Here is a 26,581-nt window from a genome sequence, read left to right on the forward strand (position 1 = left end):
TTCTCCACCTGGGGCAGTAACATCCCTAACCCGGAGTCGCAACCACCCTTTTCTGAAAATCAAATAGGTCCCAAAATGGAACCTTGTGAAACGCAGGGGCGGATCTAGAAGGGTGGCATGGGGTGGCAAGTGCCACCCTAAAATGATCCCTTGCCACCCCAAGTGCCGCCCCAGTTTTGCATATGACAGTGTTGTTTATTAAAATAGCATTAACAGTTCGAGCGTAGTTACAGTCAACAGTGAATATAAATGCTAAAACTGAATATATTGAATAGTGTTACCCCCCTCCACCATTAACAAATGGTTCAGCCCATAGCAGGACCGGCTTTTTTCTTGTTTTCAGTAGCAAGCCATGCTTATGATTGTGCCAGAGCACATTTTGAACAACACCATGGGAATTTCGGATTTTACACAGGTGGTTGGATGTTACACTCTGGAAATGGAAGCAAAGTGAGTGTTATTAACTCTCTGTGGTCCACGGGCATGCTGCACCTCCAAATCACATGACTATGTTAAGCTGACATAGCAACAAGCTGCAGCCACGCTGAGTCTCTGTTTCAGCCCAGATTGAAAGTTCGCACTTCAAAGTATATACATTTTAATTACAGGCCGGTAAATCCAGGGTTATGATTATATATATAAGCCACGCTTTTTTCTAAATACTGTCGTCACGTTTTTGTGTGTGTGTGTTTTAAGCGTTTTCTAAGGACAGCGCGAAAACAGTAAAGAAAGGAAAAAAAGCCACCTCTTTCCTATCGAAAATGTACCATGTCGAATTTTTAAAAAGTCAACACGTAGGATTTGGTTGTTTAGGAAGAGGGAAAGTTTTGGGAGTGACGGTAACGGCAGCGAGATAGAGCGAGAGAGAGAGAGAGGGAGTTTAGATGTGGGAGATTTGTGACGTTTAGTGTGGAGTGTATACTTAGTGTGTTGTGTTGTCTTGTGTAGTTGTTCTGTTGTGTAGTCGTTTTGTTTTGTGTGTCAGTGAGGGCACTAATGAACACAAAGGCACATTGCAGTGTAAACACTGTCACTAAGTAGAAAACCAGCGGAGTGATACACCTCCTGTTGTCAGGCCTGCAGGTTTATCTTTAATTTTGCCACCCCATTTGGTTTCTCTGCCACCCTCATGCCACCCTAAGAAAATTTCTCTAGATCCGCCCCTGGTGAAACGCCTTTAGTTAGCTCAAGAAAAGATGTCGATCCTCCATGTAATACCTTCAGGAAAACAGGCTTTGTTTTTCATCATGACGGTGATCCTAAACACACTGCCGGTGAAGTGAAAGACACACAAGTGAACACCATCATTCATGCACTGCCCTAAACATTGTGTAAGAAGTGTGGGATCATCTCGACAGAGAACAGAAAACAAGACTGCTAACGTCCAAAGAACTGTTCTTCAAGAAGCCTGGAGAACTGTTCCTGCTTCAAGAAATCACCAGAAAGCTTGCTTAAGCGAGTTCAGGCTTTTGATGTACATTTGCACGTTTTAGATTACTGCATCTATTTCTCTAGTAAAGTATAAAGAAATGAAGGTGAGTCGAAGCTTTTGCACTGTACTGTACATGTGTTGGATATGAAGTCATAGCCATTGTTCCTCTATTCTACGGGGAAGTGTAATGTCCTATGAAATGAGGAAACTGTGTGCGTGTGTGTGTGTTTGTAGGGCAGAGTAGGGGGTGGGGGGCTGGGAAAGGGGCGTGGAATAAACCAACATCACAGGCTATTGCAGCTTCCCATCATGCCATTTAATCTCCGTTTTTGGTCTGTTTGACCGTCGCCCGGGTTGCCTTCATCTGTCCTGTCAAACCGGCTGGATCTGTTGTCTGTGTCCGCCAGCGGGATGAAACCGACATAGAGATAACGGAGCAACCCCTCCACGGTCTCCTCCTGTCCACAAGCGGAGCTTTGCTCCCACTCTCCTACCGACGGAGATATGAGACATCCACTGCTCGATGCAGCCCTGACATTGTGGCTATTTGTAGAGGTGAGGTGTCCTCCGGTATTACTGTGGTATTAATAGAGCTGTGACGGACAGGCACGGGTTCTGGGTGACGCCGCTGGCCGTACCTTTATAAGGCTTTCGCTCGTGCCTTGTTGTTGTGCCGGGGCTGACTGTGATGTAGTTCCGATACGTTAGTGCCGACAGATCAGACCTAACAGAACCCGGCATACCCCGGCTCAGTGAGAAAGGACCTCCGCTGTATGTGCGGCACTCTTTGTCAACTTCATGAACGGCACAACGAGAGAAGCTCGAATATCTGAAAAAGCGCAACGTTAAGCTGGGATATAGCAACAAAATCAGAAATGTCAAAAAAAGGCAAAGCCAGTGGGATTGTGTTCGTGCAGAATAGAAGAGTGTAGAACAGTAATATGGCTTTTACCCCCACATGTGCACATCGGATTGTTTGAGTGGGTGAGCTACCTGTGATTCTGCCATCCTTTGTCTTTGTGCTCAGACCCCTATAACTCCTCAGTAGGTTACTGGGCCTGTAGGACACACGGCAGCAGTCTGAATCAGTGTACACGCAGTCATATTCATATTTCTTTTTGTAGTGTTGGTCTTTTCCTTTGATATCCTCTGATGTACCCTTCTGCACTTTTTGGGGATATAAGGATCATTTAAAAAGAGGTGAAAACGAGCTCTAGTTTAATTTTACAGCCTCTGAATGTAGCTCACTCTTTCTATCAGCCTTGCATTGCTGACACTCCTGTCTATTCATGTAATATTAACCCTCATCATTACTATTTTATTTCATTCAGCAGATGTAGTGAGCACACATTCATTTTGAATTCAAGCAGGCTGCCTAGATGGAGTCAAGCCCTCAGACCTTGTGCTGCTACTGCAGTGTCCGCTTTGAGGACGAGTTCTGACAGCTTAGATGTTTAGTGTCACTTATAATGCCGTTGTCTCACAGAAAGCATGCATTAGACCCTGGGACATGCTTCTTCGGGTAATAATAACCCTACAAACAGTGGTGCTGTTTAGTTTTCTTCACTTATGTACAAAGTGATAGCAGAGCTGTAACATTTTGGTTCTTAAGAAATCCCTGAAAATGGAAACAAGCAAGCTAACTTCCTGCTAAGTTCTAGAAATTGGGCTGTTTTTAGCTCTCAGTGATGCCAGTGTTTGTTTGACATTGGGAACCGGAAATGGCAGCATTGGGAAATATTTATAAAATAAATATTAGACAGCAGTAAGCTATATATCTTAAAAGTACTGTAAGTGGGTTTGAACACTGTTTTGCAACAGAGGCAGCAACTAATGAATCCTGTGATCTTATTGGCTTTCTGTTAGATGAAAGCAGATTAGGAGAAGTCACTGTTTCACTGTTTGCTGGGCTTGAGAACACTAGTAAAACACAGACTCATACAGTGTCTGTGTTTTACACCTGAAGTGTAAATTCACCTGAAGAGATATTAAAATGTCCTTAAAGTGGAAACTAATTCATTCTCTCATTGTGGCCTGTGGGGCCTCACTCATGTCATGGTGGCTACTTCAGGTTTTCTTTTCTTTTTTGTGTGATCAGCGCTCTTAGAAGGTTTAAACTTTCTGTATGAGCTATGAAGCCTGAAATAAATTAGATTTACAATTATCAGGGACTGTTGATTAACATTATAGTGGTGCTTTGGCAGTCAAACCAGTTCTAACTGGTTCTTTATTATGACTTTTTAAAATTTTTTACTTTGATAGAAAGGACGGAGTGAAGGGTATGACGCACCGAATATGCTCCATGGCAGGCTCACACCCAGCCTGCTCAGCCAGGTGAACTATAAGCACATGGAGGCGACTGCTGTTTTGATTTGGTGCTATATAAATAAAATTGAAGTGAACTGAATTGAAAATTGAATTATAGCAGTGCCAGTACCAAACTGATTTTAATGTACCATTAACTGACTATATCAAGATGAATAAACAGTCAGACTAAAGCTGATTAGTGGAAAATGGTCTTGTTTAGTTGACACATCAGAGGCTTGTTCAAGCAAATTAACTGCTCAGTTTTCCTGTCTAGTTGTCATATATTGCCTTAAGTTTCAAGAGGACATTACTTACTGACAATGGAAAACAGGTCTTCAGAAATTTGATTGTGATTGCGGCAATCGTCAAATCATGGCTAGACTTAAAATTTCTGGAGGGGCATTGCATAGTACTCTAAAACACTTTGTGGGAACTGAACCCGTTGTATTCTTGACACCAAACGTGAGGACACCATCCAACAATACAATGGGGTATGTGACATTCCTCCATCTCTGAACTGACTCCATTATGGGCAAAGACCCCATTCTTCCTAAACATGCTCCATCTTCTGGTTTGCATATTTGTGGAGAAAGATTCATTATTTCAATGCATGCCCTTTCATGGAAGTACTTGAAGTCTGGCAAAGCTCACATTTCTGACTTTACAGGAAGCTCTTTCTATGTAAATGAATTACACTAATTGCCAGTTTAGAATCACTAATGAATTTAGTTTAGAAACCAAGACAGGAAGAGAGACCTCAGTGTACACACAGGCAGGCCTCAGCTAACCAAGTGATCCAGCCCCAGAACCCTCTTACTCTGAAGTGAGTGTTCCAGCCACTACACCGTGTTGTCAGTGTAGTACAAATGTTAAGTTGGCATTAAAACAGCAGCAAGCCAAATGCTGAGTTAATTAATTAAAAACGCGGAGCTTCTCAAAGTCCTATGACTGAGGTTTTCAATAATATCACATGCAGTACTATACATGACAAACAACTGAAAAATGTAAATTGTAGTCATTTTGATAGTGGCCTCAGGGTAAACTATAAAGAGGTTGGTGTTTTGTATGGTTCATCTGGCTTAAAACTTTTGGCATGATACTTAGAGACAATAGAGCAATAGAATAGAAGCTACAGTTTGTCTTTGAGGTTAATTGATAAGTGCTGTTGTCTCCTTAAATGCTAACAGGGTGGGGTTTGGGGGCATATTCTTAAATCTGAAAGCTCACTTTGAATGTTGTTTTTTCTATTAAAATTAATATATTATGGGTTTCCAGTATTATTACATATTTTATTTGTTGTCCCGAGTCTGGGTTTTCTCATCAGGTTGGTAGTTACTGACTGTGTAACTTGGAAGTTCTGTGTGTTCTGTAGCATTTTGATAATACTTGAAGGAGAGGGGTGGGTGAGGTGGGGACTGATGCTCAAAAAGTGCTTCATGTCAGTATGAAGGAAAATATCACCCAACCTCACACCCCAATAATAATGAAACAGTGTTATTCAGTTCAATTTTCTTTTTCTATTCAATTCAGTTTTCATTTATACAGCGCCAAATCACAACAGTTGCCTCAAGGCATTTTATATTGTAAGATAGACCCTACAATAATACATACAGAGAAAAACCCAACAATCATATGACCCTCTATGGGCAAGCACTTTGGCGACAGCGGGAAGGAAAAACTCCCTTTTAACAGGAAGAAACCTCCAGCAGAACCAGGCTCAGGGAGGGGCGGGGCCATCTGCCACCCTTTGATTGATATTGCTGTGATTTGCTTGCAGTAGAATAATCTGTCCACAGTACTTCAAATTATTATTACTGTTACTGTGTTGCCATCAGGTAAACTGCTGGTTAGATACAGCAAAAACATCCCCCTGAGACTGTTAGCTTTTTAAGAACTACAGCAGCAGGGTAATAATAAGTAAGCAAAAGCCTGGTGACTAATCATCACTTTTTTTCTTTTCATACTCCTGTAGTTAAGCTCAGTATTACCTAATGGATTAAAAAAACCTTCTTGCATTGAGTTGAGTTTGTTTTGTGGATTGCTGGGAAAACCTCAAGCTCTAAATACACTATATTAGTCTATATAGAGTATTTGGACTGTAAAAGTTTCCTCATGTTGCCCTTGTAAACCACCAACAATATTGCAAGTCGTACAAATAATTGTAGAAGCTAACATACTGTAATTTCTTGCCAAACTCAAAAGTTTATGGATGCAAAAATTCTCCAAATTCTCATTATGGCTCATAGCTTAACTTCTTTGGCCATGTGTTTACTCATACCTCAGTTTTATTTGGTGGGGCGACATAAGCATCGTCTTTAACAAAAAACTGACAATTCCGTTTGTGTCACCATATCTCTGCCCATCTAGTTTTTCAATTAATAGGCAAATTTCCAAGGTTGTATGAGAAAGAGACCACATGTTGATCAGAAAAGGATGTATCTGTGGCTATAATAACAATGTGAAGGCACTGCCGCTCAGTTGTGTGACACATGGTAATTTCACCTTTCTTCTATATTCAGGAAATGCTTAGAAACTAATTGTGACTTCTATTGTTGTATGATGTTCAGATTTGAATGGGCTTCACGGCCTTTATTGACATAAACATAAAGAAGAAGTTAAACAGGTGTTAGGTATGAGCAGTTGTTGGAATTTGGGATTTGGGAACAACCAAATGGGTGGTACCAGGTTCTGCAAATATTAATTTTGAACTGGCACAGTTAAAGGAAACATCCGTGGGATCAATACTGTTGATTGATGTAATAGGACTGCAACCAGATCCTAGACTTAACGTTCTGATTGTTGCTAGTTGTTCACAATAAACTAACAAAGATAAGTAATTCAACCCCAGGTTTGCTAAATGTGAATTTTTCACATACATTCACCAGACACTTTTAGGCACACTTTAATAGTAGTTAGTTGGACCCCCTCTTTTGTCTTTAGAATTGGCTTCATAGCATAGATTTTAAAAGATTCCTCAGAGATTTTACTTTATATGACATGATAGCATCACTCAGTTGCTCCAAATTTGTTGACATGTTGAGTTTCATATTGGTTGGGTGCACTGGATTAGGGAACAGTTCAACTGGTGTGCCTAATAAAGTGGTTAGTGAGTGTAGAAATGATTGCTCCTTATAGTTTTGGGTATATGATGGAGATGGATGCAAAGAGCTTAGTACAGACCAAAACAATAAAAGTCCTCAAGTGTGTCATGCGGTGAATGATATGTGGACCCCAATGCGAAGTGGCGCTGGAAAAGGTGAAGTTTGAAATTTTCTTTTTCTTTAAATACATTTCACATGGAAACCGTCTCAGCTTTAATCTTCCTGTTTCCCTGACTTCATTGGACTTCAATATCTCGTGTCCTTGTGAAGTTTTCTGCTTTCCCATGTCCTCTGAATAAATGCATTGGATGGCTGACAAGCATGACGTAGTATCCTGTGTACATACACTGACTACCGTAAATACAGGAAAAGTTGTGCAGAGTAATATAGAAATTTAGATTCATCAAAACCTAGTAAAAGGTCTGGTTCCACAAAGAAGTCTGGGTCTGGACCATGACCTAGGACATACAGGATTAGAAGAGATGGAACAAAATATTAGATTTAATGAAAAGAGTTGAAAAACTGAAGACAAGTATGACCATTACAACAACATTCATAAGCTCTCTGCGGCTATTTTCATATCAGTACTGGAAGAAAATTTTTCTTGCTTTATGTCTTATTAGGAATTTTTTTCAACACAGTCCAAGTGAGCAAAATTCAAATGAGATTGATGGCTCTGTGTTGGAGCAAAGTGGTGTTCTCGGATGTCCGACTGTTGCAGAGCTCTTCCCTTCCTGATCATTCCGAACACTTTCGCTGCTTCTAAAAGCTTTCAGTGCAGCATACAACCATTTGAACTATTCATTCCTCCCGGTGTCCTCAATCCAAAAGCCATCTGAGCTGCTTTTAAAGCAAGAAAACACATCCTCTGGTTGCGTAATGGTCATTTTTGTCCTGTGGTAGCACAGAGGGACTCTTTTCTCCACTGTCAGCTTTTCCAACCAGCTCTAATTAGAGAAAGACAATGAACAGAGCTGGATTGTATTCATGGCTGGCAGAGGGTTGAAGACAGGATGAGAATTAGGTCCAAATACAGGTGAATGGATGGCAATAAAGTTAAAAATTGTGAAATTACGCATTTCCTTTTCCAGCAATATCTTAAATACACTTTCAGATTGATAATGTCATAAATTGTACTGTAGTTTTCTCCTGTTTCTTCCAATGTACAGGATATAACAGTGAAATAGTTCTGTTATTTCACACTCATATCCCTCATGCCAGAGGTGACTGACATTGCTTACTGAGTCATAAAGGCTTATGTTGTCTAGATGAATGTGAGATAAGAGACCAAAAACTAATAGATTTGGAGGAGGTTTGAAAGAGAGGATCAAGAGTGCTCGTATAAAAGCCTGAGCTCTTCACAGGATCTGCTTTAGTAGAATTGAGAACAGGACCAGCCAGAAAATTGGACATAGTGATAGAGAGGAGACATATAAATGGATGGTACTTGAGCCAAATCAATCGTGTTCTTTCAGACATGTTCAACACTTTCTTTGTTTAACAGAAATATTCATTCAGGAGATGAATCTTTGGTGACCCTTCTTATTTTATCATTTATACCGTGATAATGTCAACATTAGCACATCAATGGTAACTTTTTACTGTAGTTTTACAGATAAAATTAAGTACAAGTAACCTTAAGTTATATTATTCCGATCCTTGGTAAATACACCTCAAATTTATATTATTATCCAGAATAACATTTACTTTACAAGGAGTTAGCTCAAGTCAGGACTTCTAATGAACTCTAATAACACTGAAAACAAACTGGTTAAACATAAATTGAACATTTTATTGGCTAAAATTAAACGTAACAAACTGGACAGGCTTTCAGTTTAACAAAATCAAACCATATAAAACAAGATGTAACGGTGGTCATAAACTTTTAAACCAGGTTCTGGCCTCTATGCGCTTTATAATGTAAGGTAAAAATCCAACTATAACTGAGAATTATGTTACGATAAGTGTAGTCTGTCCAAAAAGCCATGAGCTGGGCTTAACATGACTCATTTTATTTGTTTTCTGGACCAGATGTGGCCCAAAATTACAGCATGTCTGATTGAGGTACATGAACTCTTGTTGAGTTGGCAAATATACAACCAGGCTCAACTTAGTTCAGTTCAATTCAAGTCAAGTTAATTTTATTTATATAACACCAAATCACAACAACAATTGCCTCAAGGCGCTTTATATTGTAAGGTAAGAACCCTACAATAATACAGAGAATACAGAAAAAAAACAACACTCATATGACGCCCTATGAGCAAGCATTTTGGCGACAGTGGGAAGGAAGAAATCCCTTTTAACAGGAAGAAACCTCTAGAAAAAACAGGCTCAGGAAGAGGGAGCCATCTGTGGTGAGATGAGTGAGTGGAGAAGAAACATTCAGTGCGTCATCAGAGAGGGTGTCTGTCTCACAAGCTAAACTGGGAGCTGGTTCCACATAAAAGGAGCTTGAAAGGTGAAGGCTGTGTGTCCCATTCTACTTTTAAATACCTTAGGACTGACAAGAATGGCTGCAGTCTAAGAGTGAACTGCTCTATTCAGGTGATATGGTACTATGAGGATGCAAGATAAGAACGGGGCCTGATTATTCAAGAGCTCATATGTGAGGAGAAGAACTTTAAATTTGAATTTGGATTTATCAGTTAGCCAATAAAGAGAAGCTTTAGATGGAGTATTCCTGGGGTATTCCAGATGTAAGCCATACACTGTATGAACAAAAGTACTGAGAAGCTACAGATTGCACTGACGAGAGCTGCTCAGCGATAGAAACTCGTGCTATGAAGCTTCTGGTCCACAGTTTTTGTGGTGATTTTAAAGCCAATGAAGGTTTGGAACTCTACAGTTATTGATTCAGGAGAGGGTTGGCAATTTTTATGCACTATATATGACGTAGTGATACCCAATGACAGCAAATCAGGAAGAAGGAACAGGAGAAGCGAGTGGCTCCAGCAGATCCCAGGAACAACATCTGAGATCTCTGTCCGGAAGAGCACAGTCCTAGGAACAGCTAAGATACTGAAAAGGACCCTCAAGCTCCCAGGCCTCTGATAGAGGACCTGAGCTTGAAGGATAGACTGCCTGCAGGGGCGAGAGGGGAATTTTTGTTTGTATATAGAAATTAATAAATGAAAGAGAATAGAACTTAACTGAGGTGATGTTAATTGATGTGTTGGAGGGAGGAGGAGAGACTCAATATTAGACTCATAGAAAGACGCATCTTGTTTTACAGCGAGCTAAGTTACTTTTTAAAGACAGCAATGGTTTCAGGATGGTTTCAGCAGTGTTTCAGGGGTTTTTAAATATTTTTTTTCGGCTTTATTGGATAGATGCAGTGATGTGTGACAGGAAAGCCGAGGGAGGGGGCACACACGCAGCAAAGGGCTGCGGAGGCCCGGGTTCGGGTCCGAACGATCTCAGCCAAACGGCACGTTGCCACCCGCTCATCCCAGTGAGCCAAACTGGTGCCCGTGTTTCAGGTTTTTAGTCAGTGAAAATGTCTCTGCCTCTTTCATCCACAATGTGTATACACAGAGTGACTTTCTGTTTTTGAGAAGCAGTTTCCTGGACTCTATTTGAGGTTTTCTTTGAAAGGGATACACAAAGGCTAAAGATATTTTTTTAAAACCCTCCGAGGCTCTCTCTTTCCAATGCAATTTAAAATGGTTTTATTCTCATGGGAAGACCAGGAAATGAGTCCATGAACACACTGGATCTTTTCTAGAGGTAAGAAGCTTTACCCTGGCATGAGAATGGAATATTCCATGAGTAAAGCACCAGTCATTTTGTGAATCTGTATACTAGAACCCATTTTACTTTGTAGTAAATGGAGTTTATTATAAATCATTTTATTACCTTTTTATTTTATTTATTTTTATTTTTTATTTTACTAAGCCCTCATTTGTCAGCTATTGGCTGGACTGTCCCAGCTGCAAACTTCTTTGTACTGCTCAGGTAACATTAATTACCCCCCTGCTCGACACCACACATAATACACTCCCGATCAAAAGTTTAAGACCATTTGAAAAACTGAGAACCATTTTGAGGCAAGAGCTGCTGCTGCTAACTGAGCTTCATTTTGTGAGTTGGAAAGAGTTGCGAGTTTTTAATCATCACCTTTTTCTCTTTTACAGTGTGTAGAGGCGAAAAAGTACTGCTGGTATTTCGAAGGTGGATACCCTATCTACTTCATGTAAGTTTTTAAACCAATGAACTCAACCCTCGGATGTCCACCACTGTGGTCACTAACGATCTTTTTCATGTATAAATGCTTTGGAGGTCTGAGATGTTTGTAAAAGAATGAGATTAAAACATGTTAGTAGATTAAACGTGTTACCCTAAAATGAGTTTCTCATGCATTACTGTTTTTATAAGCAGAAAAAAATGAAAGAACTAATGACAATGACTTTGGGAAAATATTTGACAATTAGGACTTCAAAACTAAAACTCCGCTTTTACATCACAAGTCATGGCATGCATGGAGAAGCATGCGGCAGAGGCGTGGCATGTGGTGACTACTTCTTGCTGATGTTCTAAAAACTGTGGAAATCCAAGCGATTTGACTATTCAGCTGAGAAGCAGTAACAGCTGCAGTGGCTGTGCTTGCAGCCTGAGCACCTCGCTGCAGTTTTGCAATCATTTATTACCTGGGCTGTTCACTCCATTAATTTCTGTTCATTGAATGCTATCTTATGATGTTTAATGATGTACTGTCATCATTTAACAGCCACTAATTTCTATACAGTGGGATTAATTGTAAATGAACTGCCTCTCTTAGACCGGCTCTGGCCTACAGATTTTATCCTAATGTTATGTTTCCTGTTCACATCTCTTAAATCTTTGTGGAAACTGTAATATCCCTCAAACCTAACAGAATGATAAGTGACGTGTCAACAATAATAATAATAATTAGAATATTTTAATGTGATGGAATTAGTATTTTTGTAACTAGTGATGCTAAAACACTTTTTTTATGTAAAATGTTTTGTGCCTTGCATAGAGAGTATAAATATTATGCTACCTACACACAAGGAGTGTGACAGAAACTGGCATCAACTGTATCTGGCGTGACGCAAACACTCTGCTTGCTGCATGCTTTGCAGCATCTGCAGACATTGATTAGGGCCAGAAGGGCTGGGAATGGGAGATCCCAGCATGAGAAGTCATGCTGATTGTCCATAGTCATCTATCACACACACACAGACACACACACACAGATACAGACACACACACAAACTTGTTTTTTTCCAGCTGCATTAATGCCAGTTTCCTGCTGCTCTGCACAGACTGATCAATCACAGTTGGCCTCTGTCCTGCCTGTTTGGCTCCCAGGCTGCTGGGGTTGGCAGTTAAAAGGAAACTTCTTTAAATTTTGTTTACCAAGCAGAAAGTGTGTTTAATGGAAAAATACACCTGGGTGTATTGCAAATTATAGTGGAGGAAATGTCAGGGAACTATAGTGAGACTCTCTGTACTGCAATAAAAAAAAAAGTATGCTACTGTACATATAGACTAATGTAATTTACTGTGTGTGGAAGGACTGTTTTTCCTCAGTTCTGCAGTACACTGAGGTAAAAACAGTTTTTAACTGTCCTGCAGTTGAACAACTAAAATATCTGGCAGAGATGTTTTTTCTCTGGAGTTGTATGGAGTTTCTCTTAATTCCTAATTACTGAAGACAATAAGCTTAAAAACACACGTTCAACACAAAACCATTACTATAAATAGGAAGACATTCCATCCATCATCAACTTCATTCTGTACTTGCAGAGCTTTTACCCTTGAAAGCAGCTGCTTGGTTCCTAAGTCTGAATGAATTATTGATTTCAGAGAGGTGAAATCTGTCCGTAAGAGGAGACTTTCTTTAACTAATTAAGATGCTGATGGAAATCAGTGTACTTTGCTGATGGGCTCCACCAGTGTCACACTGAAAACTATGGACTCACTCACCTGTTGAGAAGAAAGAATTTGAGATGGCTAAATCGTATTTATCTTATAACTCGAGTTGTTGTCCATGACGCCAAAATACTGAATCTGTGCAGTCAAGAACAGAATACAGAAAATACAGTCCTATGCAGGACTTCTTTTTTTGCATTTGCCCAATATCTCTGAAATTAGAAACATGCTGTATCGGAGCGATCTCTTCTTCCTGTCACCAAGTGCTTGCTCATAGGAGGTCACTGGATTCTTGGGTTTTTGTATTATTGTAAGGTCTTTACCTAACAGTTGAGGCAAGTGTTGTAGTAATCTGTTGCTATATAAATAAAATTCACTGGAAGTTAATAATAAATTAAGAATGATATTTCCATCTGTAGTAATTTATATTTGGTGGCATGGTTCTACACTCTACCGAGGGCATAAATGAAATGTAAAGTTCTTCTTCTCACCCTTCCATGGAAAGCCAGAGTCTGGGAGAGCTGCAGTAAAATCCTGGAACAGATGACAGCAGATATATATTTGAGGTCAGATACAGCAAGAAAGAAAGAGGTGGGTTGCAAAGCTTCTTGCAGTTGCAGAAAAGAAGGAATGGGATAATATTCTTAAAACGATAACAATAATACAGTTGTACTCTCACTGTTGTTCAGTAGTCTCTGCCTAGTGCCAGGCACACTAGTTAAAGGTTTGTTTGTGGTCTGAAAGAAAATGGCTCAAACACTGTGTATTGTAATCTTCTATCATCTCCCAGTATTTCTCTTACCACTGCTGTGGCGCCTGCACCTCAACAGAAACTCCACCACCCCCAAGTAGCTAAACAATAAAACAGTAACAGAGGCTAACTGCTCCATGCTATTGCTGACTCATTGCTGTGTGACTTTTTGCTGCAGATGCCGTTCCTACGAGGACTGCTGTGGGACTCGCTGCTGTGTGAGAGCCCTGTCCATCCAAAGACTATGGTACTTCTGGTGAGTTACTGTGTGGGTTGGGTTTACTATATGTGCACAGCTGGGAAAACGAGCAAAGACCAAACAAACAAATAACACAATCATAAACTTGTGCACATTTTTACCATTTTGTTTAGCAGGTGTAGCTACACTAAAGAGCTTTACCCTGTGGTTACACTGAATGTGCAGCATATGTGGACTGAGCTTTTTTTCAGTGGTGACTTCTGGCGCACACATTCGACATAGGGCTGACTGAATTACAGGCAAAACAAGAGGCTGTAATTTGTTTTTAGCATCATATTGTGTGCTCTGCTTTTATTGAGCACAGTGGGTAGAACTTCACACTGGGTTTGTGTCATTTACAGACTACAGTAGACTGTGTAGTTATTTAATTATCAAGCAAAATTCAGCAGGTACTCATCAGTGTTAGAGTAATTTCTTCTACACTGGTAAAAAAAAGTCTGTTTTTAACTTTTGTACATATAAACACCACTTATGTGTACAAATATATTTGGGTTTTTCTCTGTATTTATTATTGTGCTATCTACTGTACAATATAAAGCGCCTTGAGGCGACTTTTGTTGTGATTTGGCGCTATATAAATAAAATTGAATTGAATTGAATTGAAATATACTGTATGTTGCTCTCATTCAGCAACCATTTCAGTGGCTATTCTGTTAGCATAATGTTCCAGCAACTGCTTTGCAAAGATATGTTTAGCTCCAAGGTTTTTGAAAATGAGAAAAGACCAAAGGTCTCGCTAAAAACATTTTAAGAGAAAGAAATAATTTTTTAAATAAAGGATAAAAATAGCTTCCCATTCTGAAATTTGACTTCTTAACATCCGCCTGATTGCTGGCAAGCTGTTTAGACTTCCATCTATTAACTCTACCCCTAAGTGATTGGTGGATGCTAAGAGACTTTCCAGTTGGTAAAAAATTCTGGCTATTATAAAACAGCTCTTAGTTCATAGGATCAGTTTCCTCAGTTTTAATGACAAATTTATGGGGTTTTCTTATTAAATACAACATGATAAATGTTTACATTATGACCCCCTTAATGTCCACAGTGATAATAGTTACAATTCCTAAATTCATGGCTCAAAAGGACCTAACACACAAGATGCCAAAATGCTGTTCTCGTTGAACAAACCTTTATTCATGAAAGTGTGATTACTCTGTCAGTGCGCCCCAGGGCAGCTGTGGCTACTATGTAGCTTGCCATCACCAGTGTGTGAATGTGTGTGTGAATGGGTGAATGACTGAATGTAGTGTAAAGCGCTTTGGAGTCCTTAGGGACTAAGTAAAGTGCTATACAAATACAGGCCATTTACCATTTTACTTATAAAGAACGAACATAAGTAACAGAGTTGGGAGGCCCAGCAAAAGCAAAGCAAACAGAAAAAGGACCAGCCGCACTTTCGGGATCACTCTGTCGGGTGTAGAGAGTCCACTTTGAGGATCTCCTTAATCCCACTGCCACAGCTTCTGTAATGGAAGCAGAGACTGGGGATGAGGGGGATGACTTGCCTGTCACTGGGGGTGAGGTCACTAACGTAGTTAAAAACTGCTTAGTGGCAGGCACCCTGGGGGGGAGGTGGTTCTCCCTTAGTTCCTTGAGGCTTTGGGTGTTGTGGCTTTATTTTGGCTGACAAGTCTCAGCACCTCTGGGTTGGCAGACTGGGGTGGAGTCACACTTCTCAGCCTCCCTGGTCTGTACCAGGATACAGGAGAGGAAAGTCCATGAGTTAGTTGAACGTAGGAGTCAGGAGGACTGGACCAGCTCAAGGATATTTGAGGGTGTGTGGGAGTTTGCCCAACCAGTCTTCCTGTGTTTTGTGGACTATCCTGTGGGGTGGTGCTGAGGGAGTATGGGATGTCTGGGGTGTTGTTATGGGCCACTTGTACACCAGAGCTGCCCTATGTCACTGACTCTATTTATAGTTTTATAGACCTGGCGGAGCCTTTGGATTTCATCTTTGCTTTTCACAGATGATGTGATTGTGTTGGCTTCATCAGGTGGTGACAAGAAGCTTGCGCTGCGGTTCACTGCCGAGTGTAAAGGGGTGGAAATTAGAATCAGCACCTCCACATCTAAAACTAAGGTTCTCAGCCAGACAAGGGCGGGGTCTCCAGTCTGGAATGAATTACTGCTCCCAAGTGGAGGAGTTTAAGTATCTCAGGGTCTTGTTCACAAGTTTGGGAAGAGTGGAACTGGAGATTGACAAATGATCCGGGGGAATACCAATCTGTTATGGTGAAGAGAAAGCTGAGTGTTAGACAGATGTCTCTTAGGCAAGGTGTTTCTGGGACTGTCCTGCCAAGAGTAGACCTCAGGGCAGACCTAGCAAGCTGTCACGGACCTGGGTCGTTTTTCCTAGTGTCTCTATGATTTTGGACCTTTAGTGGTTATTTAAATATTCTGTGTCTCCTAGCTTCCGAATATCTGTTTGCTAGTGTCTCTATTGTTTTTTTCATTATAGATTTCTGTTAGTGAAGTTACTGTTTCCTTTGTATTTTGGAGTTCTTTTGTATCCTTATATCGGCCTTTATTAAAGGGCTTGTCTTCTGTTTAACCTTGTCTGCCCGTGGGAGTCTGTGAGTCTGCTCGTGGGTCCTAATCTCCACGATCAGCTAAATCACCGCAGTTAACAACTCAATGTCCCCCCGGATGAGCTGCAAGAGGTGGCTGGGGTGGCTGGGCTTGTCTACTCAGACTCCAGCCTCCAACCTGAACCTGGATAAGCAGCAGAAAGTGAATAAATGGAACCGACAATATATTCATAACATCAGAGATGTCTTTCAGTCCTAGAAAACAGCAAATGTAGCTTTCATGCTTAATAACATTTTTTGGTAGAAAAGTCATGTCAGTGTTGACATGCTAGCTGGATAGTTTGCCACATAACGTCATCATACTGATTTTAGCCAGAACTCCTGTATTTACAGTGATATGTTTTGTTTTTTCTTCTCAGGGTACTGCTGATGATGGGAGTGTTGTTCTGCTGTGGTGCAGGCTTCTTCATTCGCAGAAGGATGTACCCATCTCCTTTGAGAGACGAGCCAGCCTTCAACGTCTCCTTCACTAGGCACCCTGTTACCACACCAGGTACAGTAGGCTGTAGACAGGTGCACAAATGTGGGTAAAAGTGACAAACTAAGATGCAGTAAAACTTCATATTAAATAAAAAGAAAAATTAAAAGGGTGTGAGATTTGTGTTTACCATGGAAAACCGTTGAGTTGAACACTAGCTTTGTGGATGCCAGTGCAAGAAAGTGAAGTCAGAAAAAGAAGACATGGTTGCATCAAACTTACTCCAAAGTACAAGGCCCATGTTTTGAGGACCAGCACACTTAACTCAAACATTCTGCATACGTTTCTTTTATTAAAGTTCGGGAGCCGTGTGGCTCTGTTTATGAACGCAGTGGTTTGACTAACATGTACTTATGCTGTCAGCTGGAGTGTATTTTAAACACCAATCCTTATAGTGAAAATACAAACTGTATCACTCTATGAGCCCTAAAAAGTATAATAATAAAATCATTTAAAAATGCATACTTTAAAATGTGTATATAAAGGCCATCTGGACTGCTGAAGTATACTTTATAGTCCGAAATGAGGGAAGTGGATATGACAGGCACCCTAAGAACTGAATCTTTGCATAAGAGACAAACAGGCACAAACATGGTTTCCTTTTTAAAAACTATTCAGGCAGATATCACACATCATCTCAAATGCTTTTCCAGTCAGTTAGTATGTTATTATTATTATTATCATTATTAATAAAATAATAATAACAACATATAGAGAAAATCATTTGTATGTGAAAAATTTTAAAAATCAACAAAGCAAAGTAGAAATAAAATGTTAACACTGATGTGCTGCACAGTGGAGGAACGTTTCTGATATCTGTCCTTATGGGAGCGGACCAGAATCACTCTGTTAGAAAATGTGCCGTGTGGGTGGTCAAGATTGTCCAAGCTAACGGTTTTGCCCTCCTCACCACCATTTACAGCCTTCCTGATTAGTTCATTCAGTCTATGGGTGCTGCCAGCTGTGATGCTGCTCCCCGCCACAGCAAAGTAGACACGACAGCCACAACGGACTGATAGAAAATCTCCAGCATTTTACTGCACATGTTGAAGTACCTCAGCTTCCATAGCAAATAAAGTCTGCTGATCTCCTTCTTGTATGTAGTCTGCGCTGGTCTTCCAGTGGGCGTCCAGGTACTTGTACTCACTCCTTCACCACATTGGCATGCTGTTCAAGGATAGATGCTTGCTGGGTTGCTGGATGCATGGTAGCTGGCCTCTTACGCATTTCTTTGAAGCATCTTTTTGGTCTCATTTACATCAAAAGAAGATCAATCGCATCCATCTTCTTCCGCTTATCCGGGACTGGGTCGAGGGGGCAGCAGCCTAAGCAGAGAAGTCCGGACCTCCCTCTCCCCAGCCACCTCCTCCAGCTTGTCCGGTGGAACACCAAGGCGTTCCCAGACCAGCTGAGAGATATAATCTCTCCAGCGTGTCCTGGGTCTGCTCCGGGGCCTCCTCCCGGTGGCACATGCCCGGAACACCTCACCCAGGAGACATCCTTGTCAGATGCCCAAATCACCTCAACTGGCTCCTTTCGATGTGGAGGAGCAGTGGCTCTACTCTGAGCCCCTCCCAGATGGCTGAACTCCTCACCCTATCTCTAAGGGATCATGCTGTGATCGAAAGGAGATTTCTCCTGGAACACTCCATGAAATCACTTTGGTCCATCAAATCCAACCACTGCAGAAACAAACCCTGGCGTGTCCCATTTATGTCTCCTCAGTAGATAAACTTTTCTAAGTCTGTTCATTATGCTCAACATTATGTCCTCCCAGCATCCTTTAGTTCAGACATGAGACTTTGGGTGAGAGCAGAGCAGCTGTTAAAACTCTTGTCATAATTTTACATGGATGGAATTTTACTTTGTGTCAGTCAACCAAGCAGAAAATTAAGTGGAACGTTCCAATAATAGCACAGCGTCAAACTCTCTGAAAAGGTGACCCGGAGGAGGATGTTTTTACTCGTTTTTCTCTCTGATGAACTCCAAAGTAAAGTCAGCATCTCAGCCTGCTTGTTCTAATCTTCTCTGACACCCTGCTTGTTTAAGGCTTTGGGTTGAAGGCAGAAAGATAAATAAGGAATCAGTGATGTAACTGTGGTAGTGAAGAAACGATCGATGGAGAGGATTTCTGCTCAGTGAGTAATAAAGTGGTATTCAGTGGTACTGGCAGTCTGTCCTTACTGATTATCAGAGAGTTTTAGGAATAACAATAACACTGAAGATTTTTTTACTATAAACATGAGACCAGTTTATGTACTTGTACCTGTTATATTTTAGTTTTGATTTTTAACAAATTTTCAAGAATTTCAATTTTGTTTTCACTTTCTTATCATGATTATGGGGCATGGATAGATGCACTGTGTTCTTTGATGGCTGAAGCAGAGCTCTATTGTTTATAGTAAATGTGAAAAAGGTTTTGGATATTTAACATATGAATACCAGAATGAAATTGCTCATGTGAATGCTGTCGTAACAGCTTATTTTTAAACTTGAGATTTTAAAGGAAAAGCATTTGAATCATTTTTTTATTTCTCTTTTCCTGCAGTTTCCCAGCAGCCAGGGAGCATGCAGGGCTTCGGGGTGAACGGATTGGCAGGAGGCGACCCAGGGGTTGCCATGACACACCCGCCGTACCCGCCACAGCCTGGCTCCACCCATATGATGATGGGTTCCTATCCGCCACCTCCATCGTACTGCAACCATCCTCCACCGCCCTACGAACAAATATTTAAAAACAGCGACAAGAAGTGATGTCTACAAGGACTCGAGGATGAAATGAAATAAGGGAATGTGGCACTGAGGCTGAATCATCAGGATGTTTAGACACACAGGGGCACGTGCCAGTGGACAGCGTTTTTTTGATGTAAAAACTGGAAAACACACACTCTTCTCCCATGTGGAAAAGACTGAAAAAGCACAGTAACCAGTCACTCATTCACCATTTCCTTTCTAGCTCACACTACACACAAACAGATTCATCTGTGAGGCCTCCTTTTTCTGGATCCCCATGTATGTACCAGCTTTTTGAGCTGACGATAAGTGAGGATGGACGGAGTAAGGCAGAGGTTTAATTCAGTATCTCCCTCAGAAAAAGAAACTGCCATGTGCATTCAACATTTTGATTTTTAAAAGTGCTTCTAAGATTCTTCTTCTATTAGGAAAACTGAAAATACTGACAGCGAGCTCCATAATTATAAAAAGGTCAGTTAGAAAATGCCTTGTGTAGCCAGCTTTTTAGTGCAACAGCTCTTTACATAACGATGAGATCACGATCCATTTTATGTTACAGATGTTTTTCCCAGTCATGGTGGCTCATTTTCCTGAAAGCAGTGACAGTTTCGCCTCAACACAATTTATGTTCTCGCTCTTTTCATCAGCGTCAGATGTCGATTCTTAGTGCAAGGACAAACGAGAGGGCGTGTCACTTCTCTGAGTTTCACTGACATGTGGCACGATTAGCTCTTTGGGTAAATGTCTGTGCCTGAGAGGCAGCACATGTAAGAACAGGAACATCTACTGTTGTTTTGGGAACAGTGTTTGTGTACTCACTCAAAAAAGTCATGCATCACATCATTTGTCATGCTACATTAATTTTGCATTACTCACCAACATGGCTTGTAGTACATAATTAAGTTAACATGTATACCTTAGCCTGCAGTCCCACTGACACAAGAACACACAAGGTTCTTTTTTGTATTTGACTGCTCCTCTGTGCTTTTGTTGAAGTCGAAAGTCAAGCTTGGTTGCGGTCGGTATGCATTCAGTTTTACATCATTCTGGGTTCTGTTGTTTTGACTACATTTATTGGCCTTTCTTTGTCAGGCAATTAAAACTGTTTCATCACAGTTTAAAGTAAATGATGGTACTATGTGTCTCTGTGGGACAGCAGTGATGTCTTTTCCATCATCGTAAAATTCAGTCTAGCCTGATTTCTTACAGACTGTCAGGTTGTCAGACAACACAAAGGCAGATTTAACAGTATATCAGTGAAAACAGAAAAACTTATTCAGAAGACACAGCAGCACACCAGAACCCTAACATAACCACTGCAACAACATATGCCAGTTCAGAACTGCTGAATGCGGTATGTGGATGGTAGCATTTTCCATGGCTGTGTGACGGATGGTGCAGCATCGGAGATGCAGCAGCGATGCTCTTCTATCCTGTGTCAGACCTGCTGAGTCACTGTGTGTGCAGAGCACAGGGCACATCTAGGAAACCATCACTTACATTCATCTTATTTGAGGATGTTAATGGACCATATACTCTGCAAATGTGACCTTCCTCCATTAACAAGCTTTTTGCTACGATGCTCATTTTTCCATAACATCGCTGCAACATGCATCAATCCTTCGTTTGCACATTTTTGTTAAAACCCCTAAAATTAGAGCTCCAGATTTATAAAATATTTGGACCTAAATTATTATTTAGCAATTCTTCAATATTTATGCACAGTAAAATATGATTTGATGCTTGTTCAAATGATTTATTCTTGTACAACCTCTGGTACCTGATGATGAAGATAAATGGAATTATGTATTATTGATGCCGTGGTTTTAATTCATTTACTGGCTCAGCGTGTTTGCATGAGAGTGGCGGGCAGATCTCAGGCTGTCTCTGAGTGTTAAATAGTTAAATGCTGCCGGATGTCCATCAGTCCTACATGTTGAAGCATGCATGCCCTGCTCGTGTTATATTTTTTTAATCAGGCAGTGGATCTGGACACTGTGTTTTATCTGGTTATTTCACACTGAGTGATGTTCTTTTAAAGGTTGTATGTGACAGTAAGTGCACGCTAAAATGGGACGTTAGCAGTATTGTGGCACAGTGTACAGGAACCATGCAACATTATATGCTGTAGAATGCATTGAGCTAAAACCACGATGGTCAGTAAACCTCAAAGCCAGCAGCAGCACAAGGCAGCTGATCACAATCTGCACACAAAGAAAACAAGTGATGCTCTAAGTAGTGTTTTGAACACTGGGACATGCTCATTAGTTCACATGAACCTGTCTGTGAGCATAATATGGTTTGCCCCTCAGTGTCAGCACTGAGCAGGGCATCACGATTTGATCTACAATATTATCTGTCCAAAGTCATGTTCAGTTTAACACACAGTGTCACAGCACTAATTCATGATTTGTGATGGCATCAAAGACATATTGTACATTTAGAAGGATAAGAACTTTTCCTTATTGCCTTTCGCCAAACCATTCACTGTTCGGTATGCTAATGATATTCCAGACTCACTGTATACATATTCTGACACATGCTCTGAGTAATTATGGCTGAATATAACGAAAATTTGGAAAAGGTGATTTTTTTCCCTTTCTGGTATTGTAGGTACTCTCAGCAGATTATGTACTGAGGCTGTAGCTCATTCACTGCTGAAGAAGGAGGAAACCCACAAGCACAGCAAAAACTGCAGTAATCTACTTTAGGTTGTTTCAGGTAGCGGCACACATTTGATTTGGTGGGCCCCAAGGAGTTTTGTGTATTTTCTCCCAGGATCAAACTTTTGCTTGACAGACAGATGCGTAAACCACTTTACTATGGAGCCACTATAACTGGCACCAAAAAACAAGATGGCTAATAGTGCAGCGGTCACTCTGACTCTGGACAGTAAGAGGGTGAATGATGTAATAATTTACAAAAACCACTATTTAAACATGCATTCACACCAAGAGAGGAAATACTTCTGAGTTTAAACTCAGTATTCTGAAAAAAATCTGAATTCTAGGAGTTAGAGTTGTTCGTGGAATTTTTAAGAGGGAAGACATTTCACAAACTGACTTGTTACACTGGCATCCCATTGCAGTACAATGCTTGAATTCGGGAGCTCTTTAGATCAACCTGTTCTTTCACCTGAATTCAAACGTTAAGAGGTGTGGCCTATTTTGGACCAGGTACTGGATCTAGTATTCAAGCAATTCAGCTTCTCAAAATTATAACAGTTGCTACAAAATTTGAAAGTTCATGCATGTGGAATTACAAATAAAGCGAGGAGAGGCACAGATCCACAAGACTTGCTTGCTTTAATGTGAATGCACTTATAATGGGAAATTGTCCTCAAAAATATAATAAATATCAATCAATGACGATCAGTGATGGTTTGCAAACAGTGGTGGGCCACACACCGCATTGGTGGGGTGTGTGGCCCACCAGGTGAAAAAATATGACATGAAACTAAAGTGAATTACTGTGATTTTACTGTGTTTATTGTGCTGCTACATTTTCACTTTTACAATGTGGATCTTTTGTTATTTGTGATGACTGATAAAAATTGTAGTGTGGGATCTTTCTTTAGCTTCTGAAGTGGGGCAGGTCTGAGAACAAAATTACTGCAGTACAATAAGTACTCATAGCTGCTGATATTTCGTCCCCCTCCTAGATAATGATACCAGCATAAGGTAGCAAGGTTTGATCCCTAGACAGGCATTACCAGTCCTTGCTCTCTGTTTATGAAATTGGTCAAAAATCTGCACATAAATACATTTTTAAACACATTAAACATGGTTAACCAGCAACTCATCACTTGAATAAAGCATTGTATGTTTGTGCAAATTAGAAACCATGTGTGTGTAATCTGACTTGAGATCAACATTTCATCAATATTGTATTTCAACCGTTGGTGGTGCTTTTAAAAGAACTGAATTAGGGTATAGTTTATTATAACTGTTTATACTTTTAAGATAAGTTATATTTTTAATTTCACACCATGCGTGTTGATCACACAGAACAATGCCATACCTTCTGGGTTGACAGCAGACATGAAAGACTTGTACAGCTGAATAGCAGAGCCCATACTGCCATTGGATTTATGTTTGCACAACAAACACGACGACAGCATCGTGAATACTGTTTCATGAGATTTCTGAGAGCTGTCACACTGTTAACGTCTGCAATGTGCACACACACACTTGTGTGAAGTTAGAGGCCATGTGTGATTCTTGTCTGAGTGCTGGGCTCCCACAGGTAACCAGCAACAGGTTTTAGATTGACTCTGGGTTGTTTCTGGTGTCAAGCAGTTGGGCTGGGAATAGAGAGCACAATATTAGAAAGGTATTCAGTTCAATCATCTCAAACTATGCAATAGATACTGAAATAGGTGAAGCATTTTGATCCTGCTTTTCTCCTCCCACATTTACCTCTTTTTCTCTTTTTCATCTGCTTTCAGACTTACATTGTATATTGTGAAATATGTAAATAAAGGTCACTTCTAATGAGATGGCATACTGACCTGTTTCTTTGAAACTTTCTTGTTATACCACAGTGACATCGCTGAAGGTGATGACTCCAATAACAGAATATATACAGTTATGTGCAAAATAATAGCAGTGTGTTTAAAGCAACAGATGAAAAATTCCATGTTCCTAATAGCATTTATTTCCATATATACAAAGGCACTGGGAGCTGTGCACATTCAATCCCATATGTAAACATGAACTGTTTTTCCTTCCTGGATTATTTACAGTATGAACTGAAAATGAAATGAAGCACTTCTTTAAATATTTTTCCCTTTTCCAATCAACTTTTTGATCAAAGTTCTTTCTCCCTCAGTGCAACTAGAACGAGCCATTTTACTCACTGAGCAAAGGCTAAAACCAGCAGGTACAGCATCTGCTGCCTTCCTTTCTTAAATAAGGGCCATAACTGACACCCATTTCTTCACAGATTGAATGACCTCCCTAACTGAAGTCCACACTGCTATTAATTTGAATACATCCCTTTCATTAAATGAGTCAATTATCCCCAATTAGCAGCATGCATGTCATGTGCGTTAAGTCTGTTGGTTGGCCATTACTCTGCTACACCTAGTCATGAGTTTGTTCCAATGTTGTATCATCATTTCTGCCAAAATCAGTGCTTAAACACATTAGTAATGTTAAACTGCTATTATTTTGCACATAACTGTATATATAAAAGATAGGCAACCACTGTGCAATCACTAGGGTTTTTCCTACATTTCCTACCCTCCACAGGAAATGCTCTCAGCTGTAGGCCACTCTCCTGGTGCCTTTATAAGTAGTGTATTATAAGGTTGCCAACACATGTGACACACATCTTTGTGTTGTGTCAGATTCTACATTTGAGCATTAGCAGAGGTCTAAATCATGCACTCCAAGAATCTGGGGAACTGAGGACCCGCTGCATGAATTTGCAATAGTGATGTTCCCAGATCAACAGCGAAAACAGTATGTGTGTAGCACAAGAATCATCGATAGCTAATGTTGCATGTTTCATCTTGTCTGTGCTCTTTCAGCTCTCTACAAAGCTGTTTTCATCTCTAGATCTTTCCTGTTTTCGTTATGAGACAACTTTTCGGCATTAAATACTGTCTAGACTAAAGTACACAAGCCTTTACTTTTAAACAGTTTTTCAGCCCATTTGTTTTCAGGGGTAAAATTCTGGTTTTATAACATAATGTTATGTGTTATGCAGTGCAGTATCGAACGCTGCACTGAGGTCTAGCAGGACAAGCACAGAGATGAGTCCACTGTCAGAGGCCATAAGAAGATCATTTGTAACCTTCACTAAAGCTGTTTCTGTGCTGTGATGAGCTCTGAAACCTGACTGAAACTCTTCAAATAAGCCATTCCTCTGCAGATGATCTGTTAGCTGTTCGACAACTACTCTTTCAAGGATTTTTTAAATTAAAGGAAGGTTGGAGATTGGCCAATAATTAGCTAAGACTGCTGGGTCTAGAGATGCTTTTTAAGTAACGGTTTAACTACTGCCAGCTTGAAGGCCTGCGGTACATAGCTGATTACTAGAGATAGGTTGATCATATTTAAGATTGAATCATTAATTAATGGCAGGACTTCTTTGAGCATTCTTGTAGGAATGGGGTCTAAAAGACACATTGATGGTTTGGAGGAATTACTGAAGTTAACTCAGAAAGATCAATTGGAGAAAAAGACAAAAGAAGAAATGAATATCAATGGTACTGAAAGTAGCTGTAGATAATGTTACATCTGTGAGATGATTATGAGCATTTGTTTTTTCACTAGCAGGGACCACATCCTTGGTAACGATGGGCGATGAGGGATGAGGAAGTGTGAATAGTGCTGCGGTTTGGGGAAGGGCTTGAAGGGGACTGGTGACGGCTCTTGGGCCGGGCAGATCCCCATGTACTAACGAGAAATAAATAGAGGAAAGGAAGAGAGGACAGGAGAAGAGGAGAAGAGAGGAAAGAAAAGGGGGGGAAGGGTGGGGCATGAAAATGAGAACAGCAGGTATTGGAGAAGGGGGGTTTTTATAGCCTGAGGCCGGAGGGGGCGTGAAGGAGGAGTGGTCCCGCTCCTGAAATTCAGATGATATCTCCACCTAATGGTTAAAAATTATTTGTGAAAAAGTTCATGAAGTCATTACTAGCTAAAGTGTAATGTAAATTTCTCCCTTTATCAGATTACAATCCAAAATATACATTCCAAAATATATATACATATATATGACTAAATGTGTAAAAAAAAAAAAAAAACAAGGAAAAATTAAACAAGGAGGTACACAAGCTCTATTCAGCTTTATTTTAAACAAAATCACAGACAATTCTGTCACTTTGTAAGCAATGACTTTAAGCAGATTAAAAACATTTAAGACATTTTACTTGCTGCTAAGTCATTGAAGTCCAGGAGTTTAATGAGGAAAAATAAACACAGACACTCATATGAACACTAATTAGAACAAGGGCAAATAAACCACAAACACAGGAACACGTGTCTAAAACTTTGTCTCTTTCAATGTCCAGAGTCTTCAACACACAT

The 26,581-nt window shown here is 40.3% G+C and overlaps 1 protein-coding gene across 2 annotated transcripts; it reads left to right on the plus strand.

Moving 5' to 3' along the window:
• The first annotated feature begins 1,369 nt into the window (after positions 1–1,369).
• vopp1 (VOPP1 WW domain binding protein) lies at positions 1,370–24,043 on the plus strand. 2 transcript variants are annotated; one of them, XM_039617856.1, is made up of 5 exons: positions 1,370–1,535; positions 10,977–11,035; positions 13,668–13,745; positions 16,696–16,829; positions 19,363–24,043. In XM_039617856.1, exons 1-5 carry the CDS (start codon positions 1,530–1,532, stop codon positions 19,566–19,568), a joined length of 483 nt encoding a protein of 160 aa, XP_039473790.1. In that variant the 5' UTR covers positions 1,370–1,529; the 3' UTR covers positions 19,569–24,043. The 2 variants fall into 2 exon arrangements, with proteins under 2 accessions (XP_039473790.1, XP_031606304.1); XM_031750444.2 differs by lacking the exon at positions 1,370–1,535 and adding an exon at positions 1,722–1,987.
• Positions 24,044–26,581: the final 2,538 nt, after the last annotated feature.

This window comes from Oreochromis aureus, linkage group 9, assembly GCF_013358895.1.
Source record: "Oreochromis aureus strain Israel breed Guangdong linkage group 9, ZZ_aureus, whole genome shotgun sequence".
NCBI classification, from domain to species: Eukaryota; Metazoa; Chordata; class Actinopteri; order Cichliformes; family Cichlidae; genus Oreochromis; species Oreochromis aureus.